The sequence below is a fragment of the Lolium rigidum genome, chromosome 1 (genome assembly GCF_022539505.1).
Source record: "Lolium rigidum isolate FL_2022 chromosome 1, APGP_CSIRO_Lrig_0.1, whole genome shotgun sequence".
Classification (NCBI taxonomy): Eukaryota; Viridiplantae; Streptophyta; class Magnoliopsida; order Poales; family Poaceae; genus Lolium; species Lolium rigidum.
The window spans coordinates 309072779-309089055 of NC_061508.1; the positions used below are offsets into that span (position 1 = coordinate 309072779).

Here is a 16277-nt window from a genome sequence, read left to right on the forward strand (position 1 = left end):
TCAAGAATAACCCTCCACAGTCGGCCCGTTTAGGCCGCCTGCCCCCAACTCTAACTCTCCCCGGCCCGGCCCGCGCGCAACTCCACCGGAGCCCGCCGTCCCCGTCAGAGAACGCCGACGACTTCGGCCGCGCGGCTCTGCTCCGCCCCGCTCCGACCGCCGCCGGAGCTCGCCGACGTCAAGGACTGGGAGGCGTCTCGGAATCTTTTCTCGGTCAGTCGAAGCTGCGCATCAGCTATCCGCTCCGTATCCCACCGCAATTTTCTATCTGCACCCGCTCTGTGTTCCTCTTGACTCCGTTCCCAACCATCTCTACCCTCTATCCGTAGCAGCAAACAGCGGTGGCGCGTCTCCCCCAAGGACGCCGCTCTCCGGCGGGTGAAAAGGACTAGCCTGCTACATACTCGCGGCGTGAAGGCGGAGACCGTGAATCATGGGGACTTCCGCGGCCCAGGAATCGGATCTCTGGAAGCAAATCGACGACGCCGAGTGGTTAGATTCCTTCTCATTCTGCCCCGCTTCTCACTACTTGATTGTCTTGCCACTTCGTTTTCTATCCATGTGGTCTGTGGTCGTAGTTGTTCGGGTACTTGTTCATGCTGCTTGCTCATCACCATGCAATTGAATGGACGAATTATGATTGTCCTTCTACAACTTGCTAGCTAACAGCCTATGGTATCTAATTTCCTTCAATTTCTAAGTTTAAGAAGACATGAGATTTACTCGGACTAGTCAATAAGCATGCTTGCCATAATAATTGCTAGGTCTGCCGTACTAATTTGTAACTTTCTTTCTTCTGATTTCTGATGACTCTTAGATTGGAGGAGCAGACCACGTTGTATTATTGTGCTTATCGTTTTGGTAAAGCATGCAATGTTCCAAAAGGGGAAACAATAATATTGGAACTTGTTCACTTATGGTTGTTTACATCATCGTGGCCCAGCTATCTGGTCAGCGGATCATTCGACCAGGCGATTTTGACTGCATTATCCTTCTCTGATCAAATTCGAGCGGAGGCGGTGCGGGAGGTACACGACGCCGATGAGCTCTTGGAAATGCTTGAGTTAGCTGGGATGGTGCTCATTCAGGCACTTAAAGAGCTCAGAAGGTAAATTATTGGCGTTTCCTCCCTTTGTCGTGCTAAAGCCCTTGTGTTCTATCAGAGAAAAACGAACCAACTGGGGGAGAAACCCTCTGTTGTATTTCATTAAGACGGTGTTAAGTCTCGAACTCTGGCTGCCTAGCACACCATCACATGTGCTAGCCGGTAAGCCCCAGGGTCTTCCTCTTGTGGTCTATTCAATTTTCAGTATTTTTCTATGTGCTGTAATAAGGAATGGATGTTGATTAGAAGTTTTTAATACCGCTAACATACCAAAAGCGGCTAACTTAAGAATGCTTATATGCTTTCCGGAAAAAATCTGCATAAGCGTTAAAGTCAAAAAAGAGGCTACTATTAACTGCGTAACCACCTAGCTTTTTGCAAGGAAGGGAAAAAATTCGTGTTGAAATTTGATTGATATCCAACTAAATCTATACGCTCGCCCCCAGTTCGAGAACCCATATGCACATTCTTAAGAACAACAACTGCCTAATCGTGGGCTGACGCCATGTTTACATACCGGACATGGAGAAGACAAGTGAGCAATGGGTAAAAAGAATTAAGGCCATGGATGATCAAGGCAGCAACAAAATGGAGAGGAGGGAGATGAAGTAGTGCACTGCTACTTTGTACCCATAATTTTGCTTGCCCGCTGCTGCGTGCCTTTGTGTTCTGCAGCCTGCTACTTCTACACATCATGGTTGTCCACCTGCGGCGGTGATGCTTTGACAAGTACTAATGGAGAAGCATCTGTGATCTGCCAAACTCCTTCCTTATTTAAGATACCTTCACCCACCAGTAAGCACACTCGGTAGCGCCGCCGCCATCAAGGGTCTTGCTCAGGACGTGGAGGTCGAGGCGACATAGTAGCTAGCTTGTTACTGTCGTTTTCACAGTAGGCTATCTGCTCCATGTTGATGCTGGGTTGTAACTGGAGGCATCATTAGTAATGGAGTGCTGGTGACAGCGATGTCAGGTTGAGGGAAGGCCATGGACGACAATGGATACATATCATGGGGTGAAGAAGAACCCAGATCTAGTGGGTTTGGACTTGGGTTGCGGACCCTAATGCTATGTTACACGACCAATTTGCGCTAGTAAAACTTTGAGATTAGTGCAAATAGATATTTGGAGAAGCATAGAAGCACCTCTCTAAACTTAGTGTGCTTACTACTTTTCTGAAATGAATTGTATCATGTACTCCCAGCATTCTTGCCCCAACTATTACCTTCCCTAAAAAGGGCCAAATGAAGATTGTAGATAGATTCAGTTATATTTTTTTTTCTTGCGAAATGTCATATCCTATATACTGAAGTCCTTAAGTGAACTTTGTAGATATGTAGGTTCACAAACACTTTATGCGTTATTGCAGAGCATTTGCATAACTTTTGGTATCTGGTTCTTATTCTAATATGTTTAACACATACTGTTCCAGGACATCTGAGATGTTTATTCAGCTTAAAGCTATGTTTGGTTCAGTGGCATCAGTACCAGTGAAAGTTTTCCTGACAGGGTAAATATTACACAGAATTCTTATAGGCTCTTGGTTTTGCTCAGTGTGTCCCCCTTTCTGTATCATTGACAAGTATCTTTCTTATAGGGCTACCATGCTAACGGCTGAAGGATCTGGGCCTGACCTTCGACCAGTCTTTGAGGAGTACCTTGCTCAATGGAGATATACAGATGATCAGGTTTATGTTTTGAATGGAGGACAGGAAAGATCCTCAGATGGTCTTATTGTTACATCAACTATGGCACCTGAAGAGTATTTGGAGGTCGCAGAATTGTATACAGTTACGTTTCTTGGCATTGCCTCCAATGAGCCTGCAAGTGCCATCGCATGGGTAGAAAAGGCAGAATTAACTGAACAAGATCGACAGGTATTTATAATGATGGAGCATGTTAATAATAGATACTACAGCATTCCAATTTCGAAGTTAGGAGTTACTACGTACCACGTTTGCATTTCCTGTATCTTGATTCTTCTTTACAGGAACTACTAAAAAAACTTCATACATTACAAGCAGCCGCGAAGAAAAAGTCATCAGCTGCTACAGGGGCAAAACAGTCAGCAGAAAGGAACCTTTCTGCTTCTGTGAACGACAAAACACCACCAACACCGGAGGATGCTCCAACAAGCACCACACGTGCACCCAATGGGAAAACACATGGCTTACCAAAGTCCATCGAACCTACCCTGCAGCACGTCACAAATAAATTCGATCCCGTGTTTTGGTGGTTTCATTCAGTTCGGGTAAAGGTTGGCAAAACACATATCGTTCTGCCAAGTGGTAAACTGATGCTTCTGTTCTCGCTGTTGTTCTCTACACTCTATGTTCTCCGGAGGAAAGGTGCCGGCTTGAAGAGGTAAAGGTTTTATCTACTTGCGACTTTCGAATGATCCAGAGTATCTTATGTGTTTTAGTGACCTAGGTGAACATTTTTCATAATTCAAATCTGCACTGGACAGGGCTATATTCGAGCAAGCTTCTTCCCTGCGACGAGCGTTCCTCGATGCCCTGCAACTCGCCTTCTCCGTGCAGATGAACCCGCTAGCCGCTGTTCAGCAGACGCCACAGGCCCCTCGTGGAAGCTGGTGATACAACTGATACGATGTACTTATGCATCCCAACCTGTAACTAGCAATACCCGAATTGTAATCTAGCACACTTGATAAATGGATGGGAATAATAAAGCAAGGCTGCTAAATATATCGTGGCAATGGTCTAGTTTTGGCACCATACCTGGCTTGAGAATTTTGATTCGGACTTTGTTCCTGTTCTGTTTGTTCAGCCGGGTTTAGTTTGGGTAAGTTGCAGCTACCAATTGAGTCCGGCGGACTGGGTAATTGTATGCACCGATGCTATTCCCGTAGATGTCCTACGAATGCTGCAGAAGTCATGTGTGAGTGAGAAGCTGGTTCACATAAGAAAAGTGCTGGCGCTCAGGAGTCAGCAATCTTTTAACATCAGTTTGTAAGAAATGAGCATCACAGTGTACTTGCTTGATCGGTGTCGATTGGGCATGAAGGATTTAGTCAGGATCGGTTTCAGTTGATCTCGGTACCAATGCCTCGGTGTATTGTTACAAGCCTCAGGATATGTTTGAAGAACTAAGCTAAATTTCTAAACCGTTGAGAATGTACATCAATGTGGCTGTAGTTTAGTGGTGAGAATTCCACGTTGTGGCCGTGGAGACCTGGGCTCGAATCCCAGCAGCCACACATTTCCTTTTTGCTCAATTTTTTTGAGACATTCGTCTGTTCTTGTATCATCACATCATCATCGTCGCGTTTTATTGATCAAATCGATTATCTCCACATTTAAATCACACACCCCTACTACAGCTCTCCGTACGCACCGCACGTACGACCAAAAAACATCTATATACACACATCACGTTCGATCACATCGATCACCGCGCCGGAGACGCGTCGCCGCTGTCACGGCCGTCGCGGCGCACGACGTCGTCGTCTTCCACTCTGGCAGCGAGCGCGTCCTCGAGGACGAGCACGACCCTGCCCATGGCCGGCCTTACCTTGGGGTTCTGGCTGAGGCAGTCGTAGGCCAGCCTTGCCACCCGCTCGAGCGCCCTGGCCGAGTAGGGCCCCAGCCGCTCCATCCTGGCGTCCACGATCTTCTCCAGCTTCTTGCCCCGGATGAGGATCGGCCGCGCCCAGTCCACCAGGTTGCCCGCCCGGCCGGCCCTGCTGGGCTCCAGCGCCCGCCGCCCCACCAGCATCTCCAGCAGCACCACCCCGAACCCGTACACGTCGCTCATCGCCGTCAGGTGCCCCGTCGCCACGTACTCCGGCGCCGCGTAGCCGTAGGTGCCCATCACCCGCGTGGACACGTGCGTCTTCCCGCCCACCGGGCCCTCCTTCGCCAGCCCGAAGTCCGACAGCTTCGCCTTGAAATCCTGCAGCCAAGAAACACAGCGAGAATGTAAGATTCAGATTGATCAACTGAACTCTGAATATCAGCACTTTGATGTCCATGATCGGGGAAGGAGAGGACGGACCGCGTCGAGCAGGATGTTGGAGGTCTTGAAGTCGCGGTAGATGATGGGCCGCTCGGCGCCGTGGAGGAAGGCGAGTCCCCTGGCCACGTCCAGGGCGATCTTCACCCGGGTCGTCCACGACAAGCTGCACGCCCCTGATAAAAGAGATTCAGCAGTGGATGACGCGTCTCGTTAGGGAGCAGGAATTAGCAAGAAAAATGAAGCAGGTTTATGCAAGTGTCCCTACGGCGGAAGAGGTGGTTCTCGAGGCTGCCCTTGGCCATGTACTCGTACACCAGCAGCCGGTGGTCGTCATCGCAGCAGCACCCGATGAGCTCCACCAGGTTCGGGTGGCTGTACTGCCCCAGGCAGCTCACCTCCGTCTGCAACGCAAACAAACAATTTCGACACATCAATGAATTGAAGCACAGTGGACAGATCCATCGATCGACAGGTGTGGAACTGACCAGCCACTCCCGGTCGCCCTGGATGCCATCCGGGTTGAGCTTCTTGACGGCGACCTCCGCCCCGGCCACCATCCCCTTGTAGACCACCCCGAAGCCGCCCTCCCCGATGATCTGCGTCGGGCTGAACTCGCCCGTGGCCTGCCGGAGCTGGTCGTGCGTGAAGAGCCTCAGGTGCCCGTACGCCGACATCGCCCGGAACTCCGCCAGGTCCTTGGGCACCAACAGCATCATCGGCTCCGAGCTCGTCTTCCGCAGCCGAGGCGTGGACGACGCCGCCGCGCGCCGCGGACGCGGCCGCGGCTCGTCTGCACGAAGTACGAACACAATGCTCAATGGTGCACGTCGGAGAGCGATCGGAAACTGAGCATGCATGCGAGGGCGCGCGTAGGTACCTTGTTGGTCTTGGACGCGGCGGCGGACCGGCCGCATGTCGCCGCAGCTGGAGATGAGCCAGCGATGCATCTTCGGAAGAGATGGTATACAACCCCGCGTGCACGTTTACCGGGGTACGTCGACTGTGATGGTGGGTTGATTGGGTGATCGACCGGCGAGGTCCGGGCGGTGGCGGCGGAGGCCAATGGCAGCCTCCGCCCGCCCGCACGCCCGGACAGATGTGGAGAGAGGCGACGGGAGGAATGGTCGGAGAGCGCGGTACGTCCATTGGGGTTGCCTTAATTTGGGACCCGCGCACGCGCACGTCTGTTGGTCTCCAGGGCATCGTCGTGCCAACGAAAATGGCGGGAGATGACGGGCAATCCTCCCGCACATCCTCGGAGTCGGAGGAGGGGCAAAGTGCGACGCTTGATGGCAAAGAAGATACTTCTATCACCGCTAATACACAGCCCCTGCCTAGGCCATCTACGCCATCTACGCGCTTGGCGTCACATTCAAAGAAATACTTCTATCACCGGCGTTCTCACTCAGTTTCAAAGAGTACATGCTGTTTTAATAAACAAATATACTTGAGTTCATTGCAAGCATCTGAATTACGAATCTCATTGCAAGCATCTGAAATTGATGGGAATTATTTGGTTTTTTGTTTAAAATCTCAAAGTGATCGAGATCACACCTCACTCTTAATGATTAACGCATTTAATCATCAGGAGCGTGTGTTAATCTTGAGATGTACTTTGTGAACATTTTCACAAAAGGGAAAATATGGACAAGACATTAACACAATCGGAATATTTGAATTCAAAATGTAGTTTGAATCCTATATTCAAATTGAATTCAATTTAACTCAAATGAATGTACGAACACAGACATAAAGAAGGAAATATCATTTTATTCCATAGATAGACAAATACAATGTTTATTACAAACTCTTGAAAGAATAGAAGACAACTTACAAATAAGGGATTTCTATTTTCGTGCCCCTGGCTCCTTAGTTGTGCTCAGTTTTCCCCAGCCCCTTAGTTTTTCCTCAGTTTTCCCCAAGTCCTTGTCTGAAACCCGCAGAAGGAGCTCGGACGGAGGATTCCCGTTTAGTTGACGTTGGTTGGTGCTGGCAAGTGGGGCCGCTGTTGGTGCCCCGCAGTGGACACGTCTTCACTTATCCAGATCATCGTGGGACCCACAACTTGTCCATGTTAGTGCACCGGACCCACAGCTTACCCAGGTGGCCGTTGCAAAATGGGAGCCCGAGCCAGCCCCGTGCCCGTGCCATTGCTTCCCCTTTCTTTCCCCGCGCCCCATTGTTCTTCTTCTCCGCCAGCGGCAGCCCCATTGTTCTTCTTCCCCGCGCCCCATTGTTCTTCTTCTCCGCCAGCGGCAGCCCCATTGTTCTTCTTCCCCGCGCCCCATTGTTCTTCTTCTCCGGCAGGCGGGTGATGTCTAGTTTCTCTTCGACCTCCCGTTCTTCATGGCCGCAGTATGGACCCGTGCCTTTGACAAGATGCCCTGACTGCCCACGCTAGGAGCCTCTGAAGCGGTCGATCTGTAAGACGGACGAGAACGGCAACCGTGGACGTGAGTTCCTTGCATGCGAGAGCTTGCCATATAGAGAGGGGGATAAGGTTAGATCTCGCTCCAATTTCTCTGTTTTCTCTCGATTTTCTTGCTATTCCCTCGAATTTGGGATTTAGGGTTCCCGTTGTTGTTTTCAGATCCCGAAGAAATGCGGCATTTCGAGTGGATCGATGTGTACGTTCGTAGGCTTCAATTGCAGGAATCAATTGGCGCTATTGGGGAGCGCAATTTGGGAGGGGGGACTTGCTGTAGAGAATACGGCGGAGAGAGGAGTCGTTCCGATTATGCCTAATGCTCCCAATGCAGGACTGGTGGAAGTGAAGGGAGAACTGAAGAAAATGAACAAGCAGTTAATGCAGCTAATCGAGTTGAAGAAGCAAGATAATCTGATGGCTGGTTGTTTTTTCTGTTGTATAATTGCGATCGGATTCTTATCATTGCTCACCAGGCGCTAGAAGTTGTTACAAGGGATACCTTGTTACAAATTCATTATTCAGTTACATGTACTTGTAGTTGTTTTCATAGTTAGTGTGTGCATTCACCGAAATTACCAACTATATTGGAATGCTCCCAATAATTGTTAGAGTGGTGACAAATAATCTAGGGCTCCCAATAATCTATTCACCGAAATCCGTAAATATGTATGCCTCATGTTTATACCAAAATTATACCACTTTTGGGCCGTTTCAAATTACCAAAACTATATGCCAAAACTATATCCCCTAAAAGAAAAGGAAAGCGAAAGATAGTTGATAATTGTTAGAGGGGTGACAATAATGCATTCACCGAAATCCGCAAATATGTATGCCTCATGTTTATACCGAAATTATACCACTTTTGGGCCGTTTCAAATTACCGAAACTATATGCCAAAATTATATCCCCTAAAAGAAAAAGGAAAGCTAAAGATAGTTGATAATTGTTAGAGGGGTGTCAATAATGCATTCACCGAAATCCGCAAATATGTATGCCTCATGTTTATACCGAAATTATACTACTTTTGGGCCGTTTCAAATTACCGAAACTATATGCCAAAACTATATCCCCTAAAAGAAAAAGGAAAGCGAAAGATAGTTGATAATTGTTAGAGGGGTGATGGCGTGTAATACACACGTTCGTTGGGAACCCCAAGAGGAAGGTATGATGCGCACATCAGCAAGTTTTCCCTCAGTAAGAAACCAAGGTTTATCGAACCAGTAGGAGCCAAGAAGCACGTTGAAGGTTGATGGCGGCGGGATGTAGTGCGGCGCAACACCAGGGATTCCGGCGCCAACGTGGAACCTGCACAACACGTACAACCAAAGTACTTTGCCCCAACGAAACAGTGAGGTTGTCAATCTCACCGGCTTGCTGTAACAAAGGATTAGATGTATAGTGTGGATGATGATTGTTTGCAGAAAATAGTAAAGAACAAGTATTGCAGTAGATTGTATTTAATGTAAAAGAATGGACCGGGGTCCACAGTTCACTAGAGGTGTCTCTCCCATAAGATAAATAGCATGTTGGGTGAACAAATTACAGTCAGGAAATTGACAAATAGAGAGGGCATGACAATGCACATACATGATATGATAAGTATAGTGAGATTTAATCGGGCATTACGACAAAGTACATAGACCGCTATCCAGCATGCATCTATGCCTAAAAAGTCCACCTTCAGGTTATCATCCGAACCCCTTCCAAGTATTAAGTTGCAAACAACAGCACAATTGCATTAAGTATGGTGCGTAATGTAATCAATAACTACATCCTCGGACATAGCATCAATGTTTTATCCCTAGTGGCAACAAGACATCCACAACCTTAGAACTTTCCGTCACCGTCCCAGATTTAATGGAGGCATGAACCCACTATCGAGCATAAATACTCCCTCTTGGAGTTAAGAGCAAAAACTTGGCCGAGCCTCTACTAATAACGGAGAGCATGCAAGATCATAAACAACACATAGGTAATAGATTGATAATTAACATAACATAGTATTCTCTATCCATCGGATCCCGACAAACACAACATATAGCATTACAGATAGATGATCTTGATCATGTTAGACAGCTCACAAGATCCAACAATGAAGCACATAAGGAGAAGACGACCATCTAGCTACTGCTATGGACCCATAGTCCAGGGGTGAACTACTCACTCATCACTCCGGAGGCGACCATGGCGGTGAAGAGTCCTCCGGGAGATGATTCCCCTCTCCGGCAGGGTGCCGGAGGCGATCTCCCGAATCCCCGAGATGGGATTGGCGACGGCGTCTCGCAAGGTTTTCCGTATCGTGGCTCTCGGCATCGGGGGTTTCGCGACGGAGGCTTTAAGTAGGCGGAAGGGCAGGTCAGGGGGCCACACGAGGGCCCCACACACCAGGGCCGCGCGGCCAAGGCCTGGGCCGCGCCGCCCTGTTGTGGCGGCGCCTCGTGGCCCCACTTCGTCTCTCCCTCGGACTTCTGGAAGCTTCGTGTAAAAATAGGCCCCTGGGCGTTGATTTCGTCCAATTCCGAGAATATTTCCTTTGTAGGATTTCTGAAACCAAAAACAGCAGAAAACAGCAACTAGCTCTTCGACATCTTGTTAATAGGTTAGTGCCGGAAAATGCATAAATACGACATAAAGTATGCATAAAACATGTAGATATCATCAATAATGTGGCATGGAACATAAGAAATTATCGATACGTCGGAGACGTATCAGCATCCCCAAGCTTAGTTCCTGCTCGTCCCAAGCAGGTAAACGATAACAAAGGTAATTTCTGGAGTGACATGCCATCATAACCTTGATCATACTATTGTAAGCATATGTAATGAATGCAGCGATCAAAACAATGGTAATGATATGAGTAAACAAATGAATCATAAAGCAAAGACTTTTCATGAATAGTACTTCAAGACAAGCATCAGTAAGTCTTGCATAAGAGTTAACTCATAAAGCAATAAATCAAAGTAAAGGTATTGAAGCAACACAAAGGAAGATTAAGTTTCAGCGGTTGCTTTCAACTTATAACATGTATATCTCATGGATAGTGTCAATGTAAAGTAATATAACAAGTGCAATATGCAAGTATGTAGGAATCAATGCACAGTTCACACAAGTGTTTGCTTCTTGAGGTGGAGAGAAATAGGTGAACTGACTCAACATAAAAGTAAAAGAAAGGTCCTTCAAAGAGGAAAGAATCGATTGCTATATTTGTGCTAGAGCTTTTATTTTGAAAACATGAAACAATTTTGTCAACGGTAGTAATAAAACATATGTATCATGTAAATTATATCTTACAAGTTGCAAGCCTCATGCATAGTATACTAGTAGTGCCCGCACCTTGTCCTAATTAGCTTGGATTAACACGGATTATCATTGCATAACATATGTTTCAACCAAGTGTCACAAAGGGGTACCTCTATGCCGCTTCGTACAAGGGTCTAAGGAGAAAGTTCGCATTGGATTTCTCGCTTTTGACCATTCTTCAACTTAGACACCCATACCGGGACAACATAGACAACGGATAATGGACTCTCTTTTAATGCTTAAGCATTCAACAGCTTAATATTCTCATAAGAGATTAGGGTTTTATGTCCAAACCGAAACTTCCACCATGATTCATGGCTTTAGTTAGCGGCCCAATGTTCTTCTCTAACAAGTATGCATACTCAAACCATTTGATTGTGAAAACCGCCCTTACTTCAGACAAGACGAACATGCATAGCAACTCACATGATATTCAACAAAGTGTTGATGGCGTCCCCAGGAGCATGGTTATCGCACAACAAGCAACTTAATAAGAGATAAAGTGCATAAGTACATATTCAATACCACAATAGTTTTTAAGGCTATTTTGTCCCATGAGCTATATATTGCAAAGGCGAATGATGGAAATTTAAAGGTAGCACTCAAGCAATTTACTTTGGAATGGCGGAGAAATACCATGTAGTAGGTAGGTATGGTGGACACAAATGGCATAGTGGTTGGCTCAAGGATTTTGGATGCATGAGAAGTATTCCCTCTCGATACAAGGTTTAGGCTAGCAAGGTTATTTGAAACAAACACAAGGATGAACCGGTGCAGCAAAACTCACATAAAATACATATTGTAAACATTATAAGACTCTACACCGTCTTCCTTGTTGTTCAAAACTCAATACTAGAAATTATCTAGACCTTAGAGAGACCAAACATGCAAACCAAATTTTAGCAAGCTCTATGTATTTCTTCATTAATGGGTGCAAAGTATATGATGCAAGAGCTTAAACATGAGCACAACAATTGCCAAGTATCAAATTATTCAAGACATTTTAGAATTACTACATGTAGCATTTCCCGATTCCAACCATATAACAATTTAACGAAGAAGATTCAACCTTCGCCATGAATACTATGAGTAAAGCCTAAGGACATATTTGTCCATATGAAACAGCGGAGCGTGTCTCTCTCCCATACAATGAATGCTAGGATCCATTTTATTCAAACAAAAATAAAAACAAAAACAAACCGACGCTCCAAGCAAAGCACATAAGATGTGATGGAATAAAAATATAGTTTCAGGGGAGAAACCTGATAATATTGTCGATGAAGAAGGGGATGCCTTGGGCATCCCCAAGCTTAGATGCTTGAGTCTTCTTGAAATATGCAGGGATGAACCACCGGGGAATCCCCAAGCTTAGAGCTTTCACTCTTCTTGATCATATTGCATCATTTCCCTCTCTTGATCCTTGAAAACTTCCTCCACACCAAACTCAAAACAACTCATTAGAGGGTTAGTGCACAATAAAAATGTACATGTTCAGAGGTGACATAATCATTCTTAACACTTCTGGACATTGCACAAAGCTACTTGGACATTAATGGATCAAAGAAATTCATCCAACATAGCAAAAGAGGCAATGCGAAATAAAAGGCAGAATCTGTCAAAACAGAACAGTTCGTAAAGACGAATTTTAAAGTGGCACCAGACTTGCTCAGATGAAAATGCCCAAATTGAATGAAAGTTGCGCACATATCTGAGGATCTCTCACGTAAATCGGCATAATTTTCTGAGTTACCTACAGAGAATTAGGCCCAGATTCGTGACAGCAAAGAAATCTGTTTCTGCGCAGTAATCCAAATCTAGTATGAACCTTACTATCAACGACTTTACTTGGCACAACAATGCACAAAACTAAGATAAGGAGAGGTTGCTACAGTAGTAAACAACTTCCAACACTCAAATATAAAATAAAGTATTGTAGTAAAAAAAAACATGGGTTGTCTCCCATAAGCGCTTTTCTTTAACGCCTTTCAGCTAGGCGCAGAAAGTGTATATCAAGTGTTATCGAGAGATGAAGCATCAACATTACCTTGGGCTTTACCCTTACCTTTATTGTTCTTTTTCTTACTCTTTGATTTAGGGAATATATGTCTACCCCCGGGTGTAGAGGTGAATTTTAGGGTGCCTTCTCCCATATCTATGACGGCTCCCAATAGTTTCAGCAGGGATCTTCCGAGTGTGATTTGTCCTGTTCTCGCACATTCAATAACAAGATAATCAATGGATATTGTTCTCCCAAGAACGGTTGTATGCACACCTGCAGCTATTCCTTTAGGAATTATAACAGAGTTATCAATAAGAGTTATTCCTTCTCCCCTTCAACGAATCCCCAAAGTTTCAAAGATTCATGAATACTCTTAGGCATTAAGCAAAATTCAGACATAATATCACAATTGGCATGAAGAGTTTGGTCACCGATAACAATTTTAATAGTAGGATCCCATAATGAAGGTTCAGAGTTCACTAAAACTTGATCAAGACGGTTACGAACATATCTATAATTTTCATTCAAGCGAGATGCACTTGTCTCAAGAGTGTTTAATCTATTATAAATGCTAATAAGGACTGAATCAAAGTTATTAGCTGAATCATGTGATGCAACCAACTTCTTTATGGCATTAAAAGCTTGATCCCCATTGCAATGAAGGAAATCTCCTCCCACTACGAGCATCCAAGGCATATCTATAGCGAATCATAAGACCAAAATAAAAATTACTAAGGAGCAAACTTAGAGTCATTTGAGGTTCAGCTTTACGATAAGAAGTAAAAATTCTGGACCAAGCATCTTTAAAACTCTCCTCATCCCCTTGTTTAAAAGTGAAGACTAATTCCTCAGGTGAAGAAGTAACCGGTGCAGAACTAGACATGGTAGCAAAAGTAAAATGCAAGTAACTAAATTTTTTTTTGTGTGTTTTTGATATAGAGTGCAAGACAGTAAATAAAGTAAAGCTAGCAACTAATTTTTTTGTGTTTTGATATAATGCAGCAAACAAAGTAGTAAATAAAATAAAGCAAGACAAAAACAAAGTAAAGAGATTGGATTGTGGAGACTCCCTTGCAGCGTGTCTTGATCTCCCCGGCAACGGCGCCGGAAAAGAGCTTGATGGCGTGTAATACACACGTTCGTTGGGAACCCCAAGAGGAAGGTATGATACGCACAGCAGCAAGTTTTCCCTCGCAAGAAACCAAGGTTTATCGAACCGAGTAGGGAGCCAAGAAGCACGTTGAAGATTGATGGCGGCGGGATGTAGTGCGGCGCAACACCAGGGATTCCGGCGCCAACGTGGAACCCGCACAACACAACCAAAGTACTTTGCCCCAACGAAACAGTGAGGTTGTCAATCTCACCGGCTTGCTGTAACAAAGGATTAGATGTATAGTGTGGATGATGATTGTTTGCAGAAAATAGTAAAGAACAAGTATTGCAGTAGATTGTATTTAATGTAAAAGAATGGACCGGGGTCCACAGTTCACTAGAGGTGTCTCTCCCATAAGATAAATAGCATGTTGGGTGAACAAATTACAGTCAGGAAATTGACAAATAGAGAGGGCATGACAATGCACATACATGATATGATAAGTATAGTGAGATTTAATTGGGCATTACGACAAAGTACATAGACCGCTATCCAGCATGCATCTATGCCTAAAAAGTCCACCTTCAGAGTTATCATCCGAACCCCTTCCAGTATTAAGTTGCAAACAACAGACAATTGCATTAAGTATGGTGCGTAATGTAATCAATAACTACATCCTCGGACATAGCATCAATGTTTTATCCCTAGTGGCAACAGCACATCCACAACCTTAGAACTTTCCGTCACTCGTCCGCATTTAATGGAGGCATGAACCCACTATCGAGCATAAATACTCCCTCTTGGAGTTAAGAGCAAAAACTTGGCCGAGCCTCTACTAATAACGGAGAGCATGCAAGATCATAAACAACACATAGGTAATAGATTGATAATTAACATAACATAGTATTCTCTATCCATCGGATCCCGACAAACACAACATATAGCATTACAGATAGATGATCTTGATCATGTTAGACAGCTCACAAGATCCAACAATGAAGCACATAAGGAGAAGACGACCATCTAGCTACTACTATGGACCCATAGTCCAGGGGTGAACTACTCACTCATCACTCCGGAGGCGACCATGGCGGTGAAGAGTCCTCCGGGAGATGATTCCCCTCTCCGGCAGGGTGCCGGAGGCGATCTCCTGAATCCCCCGAGATGGGATTGGCGGCGGCGGCGTCTCAGTAAGGTTTTCCGTATCGTGGCTCTCGGTACTGGGGGTTTCGCGACGGAGGCTTTAAGTAGGCGGAAGGGCAGGTCAGGGGGCCACACGAGGGCCCCACACACCAGGGCCGCGCGGCCAAGGCCTGGGCCGCGCCGCCTGTTGTGGCGGCGCCTCGTGGCCCCACTTCGTCTCTCCCTCGGACTTCTGGAAGCTTCGTGTAAAAATAGGCCCCTGGGCGTTGATTTCGTCCAATTCCGAGAATATTTCCTTTGTAGGATTTCTGAAACCAAAAACAGCAGAAAACAGCAACTAGCTCTTCGGCATCTTGTTGATAGGTTAGTGCCGGAAAATGCATAAATACGACATAAAGTATGCATAAAACATGTAGATATCATCAATAATGTGGCATGGAACATAATAAATTATCGATACGTCGGAGACGTATCAAGGGGTGACAATAATGCGTTCACCGAAATCCGCAAATATGTATGCCTCATGTTTATACCAAAATTATACCACTTTTGGGCCGTTTCAAATTACTAAAATTATATGCCAAAACTATATCCCCTAAAAGAAAAAGGAAAGTGAAAGATAGTTGATAATTGTTAGAGGGGTGACAATAATGCATCCACCGACGAGAGAGAGAGAGGGGTGGCCACGAAGAGAGAGAGAGAGAGGGTGGCCACGAAGAGACGGGGAGGGGTATACCGCCCGTTAGATCAGCTTGATCAACGGTTCGTGGAGTCGATCCGTGTGACAACGGCTCAACCAATCAGGATAAGTTTGGGCTTCGAGAGCATTTGTGACAGAACTTGAGGGCAAAACTGAGTAGTACTAACAATCCAAGGGCACATAAATAGTAAATAGACTAAGGGATTCAAACAAAAAGAATTACAAAATGAAAAATGCGTGTTTTGTACAATATAATTCATATTGGGCTACATCAAATTATTTACAATTCAAATATACATGAGTGTGACAATTATGACATCATTTAGACAAACTATGTTTTTGGGGAAGATGTTTTGCAAAGGGGTTTGAGTGGAAAACCATGCATCTTTATAGCTACACTAGTGATTCTGAGAAGTGGCAATTTGTGGTAAAACTTGATTTATATATGTTTGTTAAGGTTTTCTTGGTGGCAGGTTGCGTAGGAAGACTCCATGAGTAGGTGCCACTATGTTTTTATTTTTTTGAATTTTT

The 16277-nt window shown here is 45.4% G+C and overlaps 2 protein-coding genes and 1 non-coding gene across 3 annotated transcripts; 2 read left to right on the top strand and 1 right to left on the bottom strand.

Moving 5' to 3' along the window:
- The first annotated feature begins 319 nt into the window (after nucleotides 1-319).
- On the top strand, nucleotides 320-3840 carry LOC124684121 (protein APEM9-like). The gene is made up of 6 exons (XM_047218511.1): nucleotides 320-492; nucleotides 944-1108; nucleotides 2538-2615; nucleotides 2703-2982; nucleotides 3096-3469; nucleotides 3573-3840. The coding sequence occupies exons 1-6, from the start codon at nucleotides 434-436 to the stop codon at nucleotides 3700-3702; spliced, it is 1086 nt and encodes a 361-aa protein (XP_047074467.1). The 5' UTR covers nucleotides 320-433; the 3' UTR covers nucleotides 3703-3840.
- A 413-nt stretch (nucleotides 3841-4253) lies between these two features.
- TRNAH-GUG lies at nucleotides 4254-4325 on the top strand. The gene has a single exon. It is a non-coding gene; the product is annotated as a tRNA-His (tRNA).
- A 191-nt stretch (nucleotides 4326-4516) lies between these two features.
- LOC124661355 (probable serine/threonine-protein kinase PBL17) lies at nucleotides 4517-6030 on the bottom strand. Its single transcript, XM_047199221.1, has 4 exons — nucleotides 5569-6030; nucleotides 5349-5484; nucleotides 5123-5256; nucleotides 4517-5020 (listed from the first exon to the last, which is right to left on the bottom strand). Exons 1-4 carry the CDS (start codon nucleotides 6028-6030, stop codon nucleotides 4517-4519), a joined length of 1236 nt encoding a protein of 411 aa, XP_047055177.1.
- Between the last annotated feature and the right edge of the window lie 10247 nt (nucleotides 6031-16277).